The sequence below is a fragment of the Cibotium barometz genome, chromosome 29 (assembly GCF_041138505.1).
Source record: "Cibotium barometz isolate CiBa-2024 chromosome 29, ASM4113850v1, whole genome shotgun sequence".
In the NCBI taxonomy this organism is placed as follows: domain Eukaryota; kingdom Viridiplantae; phylum Streptophyta; class Polypodiopsida; order Cyatheales; family Cibotiaceae; genus Cibotium; species Cibotium barometz.
Genome location: NC_141074.1, coordinates 30,159,916 through 30,171,073, shown reverse-complemented (window position 1 = coordinate 30,171,073; position 11,158 = coordinate 30,159,916). Strand labels below are relative to the sequence as shown.

General features: G+C 42.7%; 1 protein-coding gene across 1 annotated transcript; it reads right to left on the bottom strand.

Annotated features, from left to right (window-relative positions):
• Positions 1-432: 432 nt before the first annotated feature.
• LOC147622033 (pentatricopeptide repeat-containing protein At5g27110-like) lies at positions 433-5,062 on the bottom strand. The gene has a single exon (XM_086823109.1). It carries the CDS (start codon positions 4,629-4,631, stop codon positions 1,944-1,946), a length of 2,688 nt encoding a protein of 895 aa, XP_086679235.1. The 5' UTR covers positions 4,632-5,062; the 3' UTR covers positions 433-1,943.
• Positions 5,063-11,158: the final 6,096 nt, after the last annotated feature.

The following is an 11,158-nucleotide window of genomic DNA, read 5'->3' as shown; positions in this document are numbered from 1 at the left end:
TCATAGCTGAATGCACTTTTTTACATGCCATTTTAAAACTTTGAAGCTCTCATCTATTGTGGATGCTTCATGCTCGTTCTTGTGTTCCCCTTGCTGGGTGTCTTTTGCTTCATGGTATTATGTATTCGTGGGTTGAGATTGGTGTTGTTCATCCATGGTCTTAATTCACCCTGTGTGTGACAAGCAAGAGGCTAAGCAAGTCTACGGATTCGGATTGTGGATTTCCCTTTGCCAAAAGACTCCGCGAAGACAGACGAGCCGTTAGTTAGAGTAGGAAGGAAGGGGAATGAGAGTGAAAGTATAGGGAGTAGGATAAGCTGACATCTAGAAGAGAAAGAAACGAGTAGATCCAACAGGTAACCAGCCCACCTCAGTAGCGTAGTCTCTCACACGGCTATAATGCTTGCAAGTCTCAAGAAAGACATTTTTAAGTCCACAACGATCAGGTTATAGTAGACCAAAACTTAAGGTCTAATGGCATTGTAACCAAAGCGTTTCACTCTGATTAATCAACTTATCATAGTGCTAATCTCAAAAGAGAAAACAAGCCCAAATCCATGCTAAAATCCACAAGAAAAACCACCTCCACCATCATGCTCAAATCCACATACGGAGCCCCCAAAAATGACTTGGCTTTCAGTAGCCTTTGATAAGTGAAGTTTGCAGTGAAGGCACCCGTTTCACCCACCATTTTCCACATTGTCTTGGCCCTTTGCCCTGGTTTCCTTGGCCTTTGTCCGCCCTTACCCGTGGCCTCGTCTTGGGCTTCTTCCACCACCCTTTTGCATGCATTCCACAGTTGTTTGTCACACACAGACACACATATTTGGGTATCAAAGATGCATTTCCCTTGCAAAATATACCTGAGGCTGCTAAACACGGACATTGTCACAAGTACTTGAATTTTTCACATAGATGCAACACAAGGGTGTTTCCGCGGATACTATAATATTTGTTTGCATTATAAAAGATTAAGGCAACATAGGTTATTAGACAGACGAGGGTCAAAAATTGCATCCTAAGAAAGTAAGAGAAAGGGTTGGAAAAGAGTCCACATCATTGGTAGAAACTTTAACAATATGTATAATAGTATTTCTAGCAGGAGATTGGTGGCTGGCAACCCCACTGGACCACCTGTGTTTATCCTCAGCACAGTGTGAGATCGTGCACAGTTATATCTTCTGCCTTCACACCCTCTGTGCGAGTGGTCACGTGGCCCACCCGATGCCAGCTGGACTCAGCACCTTGCTCCTTGGCATTAGAGGGGTGCAATCTGTGGAGAGGAAGGGGTGCAAGAAGCTCAAAGCAGGAGTTGAAGCAGTGTAGAGAAAGGGGTCCTTTTTTGTGGAAACATAGGCCTTCTTGCAAAGCAGCTATAGGTGTGTAAGGGGTGAAAAGAGGTGAAGGTGCCACGTTGGAAGCGCCCTTAATGGGTGGCAACAGGCTAGAGGCCCATTGGAATCCTGACAATCATGGTGAATGGTGGAGGCAATTGAAGCAAATGCTTGATTCTTGGGTAGTGAAGGTGGTGGCAGCAAAGGTTCTGGAGGTGGAAGCAAAGGCAGTGGACCATGGCTTTAAAGCTTCACAGCCAACTCACCATACAGCTATTGTCTTCTTGCACCCCCTACAAACTTTGTTTGCAGCTCCACATGAAAAAGCCTGTCTGTGCCTACCTGGAACTCTAGATAGACCTGGGCTACACACCGGAGGTTCATGCACATGACTTCCTTGGTGAGGCAACCCCACTACCAAGGATACCAACTCCACCATGAACCTGAGCACCTCCAGAGCAAAGCTACTTCTCAATGTGCCTACATAAAAAATGTGCCTACATAACACACCTTTCTTTGCATCATCAGAAATGTCCCATGACACCCAATGCAAACTTGAAGCATACTCTTCTTCTTACCCTTTGAAGGGAAAGATCTTTTAGCTTTGCATCAAAACTTTCCCTTTTCCAAATGTCTACCAACTCTCATTGCCTCCACCTTGTTTGCTTCCTCCTGCGACTCAGCACCTGCATAGATGTGAGACATCAAGACATAAGCTACAGAATCCTTATCATCCAAACACACTGCATGTTCAAAGGCCTGTTTTCCAAATATCAAATTTCCCCAATTTCTACAAGCACCCAACACAGTATGCCACACCACAAGATTAGGAAAGAAAGGAATCTTCCTGATCATTGCTACTGCCTGGTCTAATTGGCCTGCACGGCCAAGGAGATCAATTACACAAGCATGATGCTCAAGACTAGGAGCAATGCCAAAGTCTTTGCTCATGGTCTCAAAGTATGTCTGGCTCTTACTAAATAGACCTGTGCGACTGCATGTACTGAGAACAACAACATAGGTGACCGTATTTGGCTTCACACCTTCTCCTAGCATTCTGTCAAAGGTATGAAAAACATTTGCGCCTTCTCCAAGCTGGGCATATCCTGTCATTAGTGCAGTCCACGAGACTATGTCTCGAACTGGAAGCTTGTCAAACACTTGCTGTGCTATAGCAAGGGACCCACATCTGGCATACATATCGACCAAGGTGTTGCCAACTACAAAATCACTTTCTAACAACCCCCGTCTTTCAATCTCTGTATGTATCTCTCCACCCTTGTCTTTAGCTCCAATGCTGCCACAAGCTTTCAAGCTGCAAATAAACGTGACAACATTCGGGGAGACACCCTCAAGTTGCATCTGATCAAAACACTTCAGTGCTTCCTCACCAAGCCCATGTTCAACATATCCTGCGATTAGTGCGGTCCAAGAGACAACATTTCGAATTGGAAGCTTGTCACACACTTGCTGTGCGATGGCAAGGGAGCCACATTTAGCATACATATCAACCAAGGTGTTGCCAACAACATCATCTCTTTCCAGCAACCCCTGTCTTTCAATCTCAGCATGTATTTCTCGGCCCTTGCCTGTAGCTCCTGTGCTGCCACAAGCTTTCAAGCAGCAAATAAATGTGACAACATCCGGGGAGACACCCTCCAGTCGCATCTGTTCAAAACACTTGAGTGCTTCCTCACCACGCCCCTGTTCAACATATCCTCCGATTAGTGCATTCCATGAGACTATGTTTCGAAGCGGAAGCTTGTGAAATACTTGATGTGCTATGGCAAGTGAGCCACATTTGGCATACATATCGACCATGGTATTGCCAACAAGAAGGTCTGTTTCCAGCAATCCTTGTCTTTCAGTCTGTGCATGTATTTCTCGGCCCTTTTCTATGGCTCCAATGTTGCCACAAGCTTTCAAGCTCCAAACAAACGTGACAGCATCCGGAGAAACACCTTCGAGTTGCATTTGTTCAAAACACTTAAGTGCTTTCTCACCATGCCCATGTTCAGCATATCCTGAGATTAGTATGGTCCACGAGACTACATCTCGTACTGGAAGCTTGTCAAACACTTGCTGTGCTATGGCAAGTAAGGCACATTTGGCATACATATCAACCAGGGTGTTGCCAACAACAAGGTCTCTTTCCAGCAACCCGTGTCTTTCAATCTCAGCATGTATGTCTCCAACCTTGTATGTGGCTCCTATGCTGGCACAAGCTTTCAAGCTGCAAATGAATGTGACAGCATCTGGGGAGACACCCTCAAGTTGCATTTGTTCAAAACACTTGAGTGCTTCCTCACCATGCCCATAATCAGCATATCCTGCAATTAGCGCATTCCATGAGACTACATTTCGTACTGGAAGCTTGTCAAACACTACTTGTGCCATGGCAAGCGAGCCACATTTGGTATACATATCGACCAAGGTGTTGCCAACAACTAGGTCTCTTTGCAGCAACCCCTGTCTTTCAATCTCAGCATGTATTTCTTGGCCCTTCTTTATGGCTCCTATGCTGCCACAAGCTTTCAAGCTGCAAATAAATGTGACAGCATTTGGGGAGACACCCTCGAGCTGCATCTGTTCAAAACAGTTGAGTGCTTCCTCACCATCCCCATGTTCAGCATATCCTGCAATTAGTGCCGTCCACGAGACAACATTTCGAACTGGAAGCTTGTCAAACACTTGCTGTGCTTTGGCAAGAGAGCGACATTTGGCATACATATCGACCAATGTGCTGCCAACAAAAAGGTTTCTTTCAAGTAACCCTGTTCTGTCAATCTCAGCATGTATTTTGAGGCCTGTTTCCAGATCTTTCAGCTTCGCACAAGCATTCAGTAAGGCCACAAAATTATGCCCATTGGGATGTATAGAATGATCCTTTTGCATTTTTTGGTATAGGGTGAGACCATGCTGTGGCTTTCCAGATTTGATATAACCAATGATGAGGGAATTCCACGACCACTCATTCCGATGCACCAACCTGTCAAAAACCTGTTGGGCATCCCCCATGCTTCCAACTTCCACCAACATCGAGACAAGGTAGTTCCCCAGTGATCTATGAGCCTCCAGCCCACTTTTGCGCATGTAGGCATGCAAGCGCAGCCCATGCGCTCTGTCTCTCTCCTTCCTGCACTTGTCCAAGATGTGTGCAAAGTCCTCAAGGGAAGGCTGGGGCAGAAGCCCTTTTTCCAAGGAAGGCAAGGCCTCCTGTAAGCTAAGCATCTGCCAATCACGATGCTTCACTTGTTTTTCTTCTTTTTCATGTGGTTTGTGCATTCCCTCTTGCATAATCCAATCATTAACCCAACTTGCATGCCTAAGTTTATGCTGGAAATCTGGGACGCTTGGGTTTGGCCAGTAACCAGACAAGATAGCATCATGAGTTACTGAAAGCCAAAAAGGGACTTACTGTGCTGGTTCGGTTGCCGCACTCCTGGGAGGGATCCCTCAGGTATTCTTTCCACAGGCGTTCGGTCCGTGCTCGTGATGTCTGCATCTCCGCTACATGTTGTGGGGGAGGACAACCCACATGCCTACCATGCATGCATTGTGTAACAAGCTATGGGAAGAGGAAGTTCCCTGTCCCTCATTCTCCTTCCACAGGCGCTCGGTGCGTGCTCGTGATGTTTGCATCTCCGCGGGGAACATACATCCTGTGGGAGAGTGATGATACGCGCGCGCAGGAGAGAGAGCGAGAGAGCGAGCGCGCGTAAGCGTGCGCGTAAGCGAGCGGGAGGAAATAATAGGAACCTTAAAATCACCGATTTTTAAACCTTCGAAAAGCAAAAATCAAAGTCGTTTTCAGGTCAAATTACACTCTACCCATGTTGTTTCTTTTTAAACCACTCCTTGGGAGGGATCAATGGTTGTGATTTATGAGGAGATAATTGAGCATATACTCTAAGGTAATGCAATTAACTAATTTCCAAAATACAAAGAAAGACATTCATTTTTTTTTTGCTACCCATCCTTTCACAACACTTGATTTGCTTTGTATCTAGGATATTCAAAAACCTAAAATCCTCTTTTCTCCACAATCAGAGATTGACATAAGAGTCCACTTACATTTAATGCGCATTATTTTTCAAAATGCATATGCATGCTCATCGAAATATCTTCATAACCAATGGAGATTTTCAATCTAGTATTGCTAGAACTGCAACTCATATGGAAATACTTGGCTCTAGCAATTTAGTCCCGTCGAGGGGAGGGGGGACGGGCGGGGGAGAAGGGGGGGTAAATCTTTTATTAGACAAAAGACATTTTACAAAAACCAAACAGTCTTGTATTTATGTTGAGAAATTGAGAAACATGCAACATTCTTTGAGAAAATCAAACTTTTGAGCACATCAAATCTATGTACATATTATATATCACACAGAGATTGCAAACAAATTTGGAAGGTTTTAGAAGAACGTTACATCATTAATGTCTCGGCAAGGAGACATTGAAAAGGGACTCCATTTACCATTGCTCTCTTGAAATTTCTTGCTTTGTTGCAAATAGACACATAGCGATCCAAGTAATCTTAAGCTGGGTCCGTTTCTTCTTCACACGAAAGTAAAATATCTTTGCACTTAGGAATACCATCAACAACATCATCATTTTCTTCATTACGATCTATATCAAACAGTGGGCAACAATCTTGTTAAGGATACTTTGCTACATTCATCTTTCATAAAGAAAATCCTTCTAAATCTTGAATATGACTATCATCTAGAAGCTTCATAACATTCCAAATTGCACGATCTCTTCTCATATCCTAGATTATTCCTAGTTCTTCGGATAATCTAGGATATTATCGAAAGTACTTTTCTATAAGGAGCATCAAGGGAGCATCCTTAAGAGTGTTGTAGGCAATGATATTGTCAACTTGTCAATAGTTATCGAAAGTACTTTTCTATAAGGAGCATCAAGGGAGCATCCTTAAGAGTGTTGTAGGCAATGATATTGTCAACTTGTCAATAGTTATCGAAAGTACTTTTCTATAAGGAGCATCAAGGGAGAATCCTTAAGAGCGTTGTAGGCAATGATATTGTCAACTTGTCAATATATAATATTCATGTACACATATGCCCTCTCAAAAGAGATTAATGATCCTTAAGCATACTTTGTTTTTTAGACTAGATTTACCTAATGAAGCATATATATTTGTATCCCTTTAATGATGATCTCCATAGTAGACACATTGTGTGCAAAAAACTTAAAGTAAGTTTTATTCATGTTTTTCACGCAATAGCCCACCATGCATTATGATTTGTTTTAATCCCTACACATAGCCAAGCCCCCACTTGGTTTATAAATATCCGAAGCCATGAGAGTTTTTGGTAAATTTCCCACTACTATTAAAGATGTGGATATACAAGTTTCACAATCATTTGAGAATGCAAGTGATGTACCATCTCACCCCTTTTGGTTGAGAAAAGTTCTTTTAAAAACACTCCATCTTGACAAACATATCAAATATGTGGACATAAGTTTCATAATCATTTGAGAATGCAAGTGCTGTAACCCCTTTTAACTGTGAATAGTCCTTCAAAACACTCCATCGTGGATAAACGCTTATATTGGCTCCTAAAAGATAAGGTCCATGTATCCATTACCATAATTAGATATAGCAAAAACCTTTGTTTTCTTTTCTAAGAACCTTGGATAATAAAAAGAAGGATTTATTGATAGATGATCTAGTAATTACCTACACTCACTGTAATTAGAAACAACAAAAACCTTTGTTTTCTTTTCTAATGAAGAGAAGGATTTGCTCACAGATCATCATCATTCTTTGTCTTCTTGAGAGGAACGTGATGACTAGGTGGGATTGAGAGCTACCACCTTATGATCGCCTAGTAGTAAGGAATGATCTGCCAAAGATAAGGAGGATTTTTTAACAACTATGTAGCTGAAGAAAATTGAGTTAGCCCCCATGAAGAATGGATGGAATAGCCCAGTTGGTGCTAAGTAATTTGGGGTGACCTTGGTGTTGATGGAGATACATACATGAAGGATGTGGTTGTGGTAGTAGTCGGAGAAAGGAAGGACTTGTCTTGGGAGCCATGTTTTGATGCCTTAAAAGGTCTTGCCATTGCAGGTCCAGTTTGGTTATATTTGTAGCCTTACAGTCACACCTTCGGGCATCCACGCATCGATGGAAGATGTGTAGAAGGCAACCACTGATGCCACTCTGACGCTCGAGGGGGAAAGTAGAAGGTGAGGAGAGAGGGGGTAGGGTAACAAGAACAAACTTAAAAAGGGACAAGATAACAAGAGAAGAATGAAATAACATAAATGGGATAAATGGAAATAACTCATGTAAGGATTTTGACAAAACAAGGACAAACTCCAATGCTCTCACCTGATTTATTGTAATGTTCAAAATCTACATCTTAACTCGCATATAGCTAGGTGCCCTCCTCTCCATGCACAAGGAAACACACCCCCACCTCACTAATCACATGCAAGCTAAGGACATTAATCACATACAAACTAAGGAAACGCACCCCTACCTCTCTAATCACATGCAAACTAAGGACATTAGTCACATGAGCACAAAGCATCTCACACATACCATAGCTCCAATGCAAGACTCAACCTAGCAAGAGTAGCCCAAGCCACCAAGAATGTCAACCATACAAGCATGCAAGCATCTCTCACATGCAAGGGCTTCTAGTGAAAGACCTCACCTAGAAAGAAAGAGCTACAGAAATTTCCCAAAATGACACCAATGTGGTGGATTCCAACTTGGGTTAGAGGGAAATTGAAGACGGAACCCAAGGTAAGGTGTTTACAGTAAAATTCAAGATGGGCCCCTGTTGAAATTCGTGGTGCTTATGCTAGATCAAGATGAGTGGAGGAGAGAGACCCCAAAAATACAGGAACAAATCTTGTTTATTAAGTTGCTTATGCATACAACTTGGCCTTTGCACACTACTAATGCCTTCTAGCTTCACCTTTAAATAGGTGAGCTAGTGGACTATAAGTTCATTCACACACACACCCTTCTCCTACCCTTTTACATGACCTTAATCTTTTAATACCCTCCCTCAATACCAACTATGAAAGAATTGGAATAGGTGGTATTGGACATAGGTTGCCTTTATAACATTAGGCGTACAAGGTTAGGAATATAGATGTTGTTACATTGAGATTTAAAACAGGTGCTCAGAGGAGTTAGAGGTTGATACAAAGTTAGCCTCTGACTCTTTGTTAGGACATTTAGAAGTGATATGTCCCGTTTGTTTACACTTGTTACATTTCATCTTGTTGGGATATTTGATCCAACAATTATTTGCAAAATGACCTACCTTTTTGCAATGGGTACACCTTACTTTGCTCACTTGATGTGACAAAGCTTGTTCGATATTCAATGGAGTCGATGCATTTGAAGATTCAGCTCCTCCCTTTGGCCTCTTTTCTTCATCAAGACAAGATTGAATGACTCCTTCAAGGGTGGGATTAGGTATGTTCTTTAGGGTGGTGACTAAGGTGGGGTACACCTTCTTGATTGCTTTTAGTAGCAAAACAGCACCACTTCATCATCTTCATCCATTCTCACATTCACTGATACAAGTTAAGCCATAAGGGCCTTTAAGTGAGAGATAAAGGCTCCAATGCCGTCTCCCTCTTTGAGCTCCAAGCTAAAAATTTCAATTTTAAGTGAAATCTTGGAATTCTTACCACGAGCTCCATAGAGCTTGTCAAGCTCATCCCATTTCTCCTTTGCAGTCGGAAGCTGGTCCACATGGTGAATAAGAGCCTCATCAAGATGGAGCATGATGATGGCTTGTGCCCTCTCATCATCTTCAATATCTTCAGCCTTAGCTTGATCAATAACCTTAGTGCCGGAGATGAATGGCCAAAAACCTTTAGACATCATCTTGAACTTGACAGGAACTTGCCAAGTGTGGAAGCCCTCTCCTGAGAACTTCTTAATTTGGGTGTTTTCCTTTGACATTGGGTATTGAAGGAAGATTACAAGAGTGTAATGGGCTGATTTATGAAGAAGAAAACCAGAAAATTTGTGATGTTTTGGCTTAAGTAGAAAGAGAATGGCTTATGAGAGTGCAACAACCCTTAATCAAACCAAGGATGTTGCATAAAAAAGGAGATTAAGTTGATGAAGCTTATGGTTTAGCACTTAGGGTTTGTGCCCAACCACTAATTCTGATGGAGAGAGCTTCATTAGTGTCAAAGAACACTTTCTTTGGTGATTATGATCACCATTAGTGTTTAGCAACACTATTAGTGTTAAGAGCATATTTTTAGCATCTAATGACACTTGCATTGGTGATTAGATTCACCATTAGTGTTTAAGAACACTATTAGTGTTTAGAAACACTCCGTAATGTCGAGAGGCTCCCCTTTGTTGATGGCTACACCCACCAATAGTGTTTAGCAACACTTTTAGTGCTAATAAGCACACTTGGGAATGTTGAATACTTGATGAAGCTTGATGAAGTGTTTGATGAATGAGACTTATAAACACCTCATGGTGTATGCCAACAACATCAGAAGATCTGGAGCAAAATCACTTTCAAGAAGCACTTAAGTGATTAAGGTTAACTAAGCCAAGATTAGTGTAAAAAAAACTATTTTGAAGCTTTAATTGAAGCTTCCATGGCTTCCTCACAGGGCTGGCCTGGTTTTCTGCATCTTGCGTCGGCGTCGAGCAGCTATTGAGACTAATCTCTTAACTGTAGAGCCTTGAGGCTTAGGGCTTCAAAAGCCCTAAGCTTGAGGTTGCCCACAAGCTGTGCATTGCTGTACAAAAACCAGCGCTGCAGAAAACATGCGCCGGCTTTCTCACAGTGCAATGGCACGGCTAAGAGAGGAGTAATCCATGGCTTCCTCACAGGGCTGGGTTGGTTTTCTGCATCTTGCGCCGTCGAGCTTCCATGGCTTCCTCACAGGGCTGGCCTGGTTTTCTACATCTTGCACCCGCATTGAGGCTAATCTCTTGACTGTAGAGCCTTGAGGCTTAGGGCTTCAAAAGCCCTTAGTTTGTGTGGCTTGAGCTTGCCCACAAGCTGCGCATTACTGTACGAAAACTAGCGCTACAGAAAACGTGCGCCGGCTTGCTCAAAGTGCAATGGCACGGCTGAGAGAGGAGTAATCCAATAATTAGCTGTATGAATCTGAGCGCCCGACGAACTTCCGAGTTGAGAGCTCGACGAGATTCGGCCGCCTCAAGCTGCTGGAAGGCCTCCACTAGCTGGGGGTAGATGAGATGCACTCAAGAAACAACTTTTTGACCTAGTCTACACCTTGCAAGTTGCCTAGCTCTAGATACCATGTTGAAATTCATGGTGCTTATGCTAGATCAAGATGTAATAGCCCCAAGTTCTTCTACCTTGTTCTTTGCACACACCTCTTGCTAGCTACAACCTAAGTGTAGGCTATAAGACAGTATCTTAAAGGAAAATTTTTAAGTAAGCATGAATCCGGAGTCCAATCAAATAGGTGTCAGGAATTAAAGTTACAAAAAGCTATCACAAAATGGCCCAATGGCCACGATTTTGACTAATCTTGCTCAAAATGAAGCAAAGTCGATGCAAATCCTACACAAACATTGATGCTTGATGAGAGAACTCTAGAAAAAGTTCAATAAGTAGAGGCTATGTGGACCAAAGTTAGAGCCCTGCAAGAGGAGAGAAGATTGAAGGCTCAACTAGCATAACAAATAGTGCAAACAAAGGACACAGTAGCACATACTTCATTGGGGAAATCCCAAATTGAGTGCAGCTTGCCTATATAGTCTCTCAGTGGATACATGAGCACTTGGACCAATGGCGATGTTCAAAACATCAACATGGGCCTAT

Excerpts from the sequence above, each read along its gene's own strand:
- LOC147622033 (XM_086823109.1), bottom strand. The coding sequence starts at position 4,631 with ATGCAAGAGGGAATGCACAAACCACATGAAAAAGAAGAAAAACAAGTG.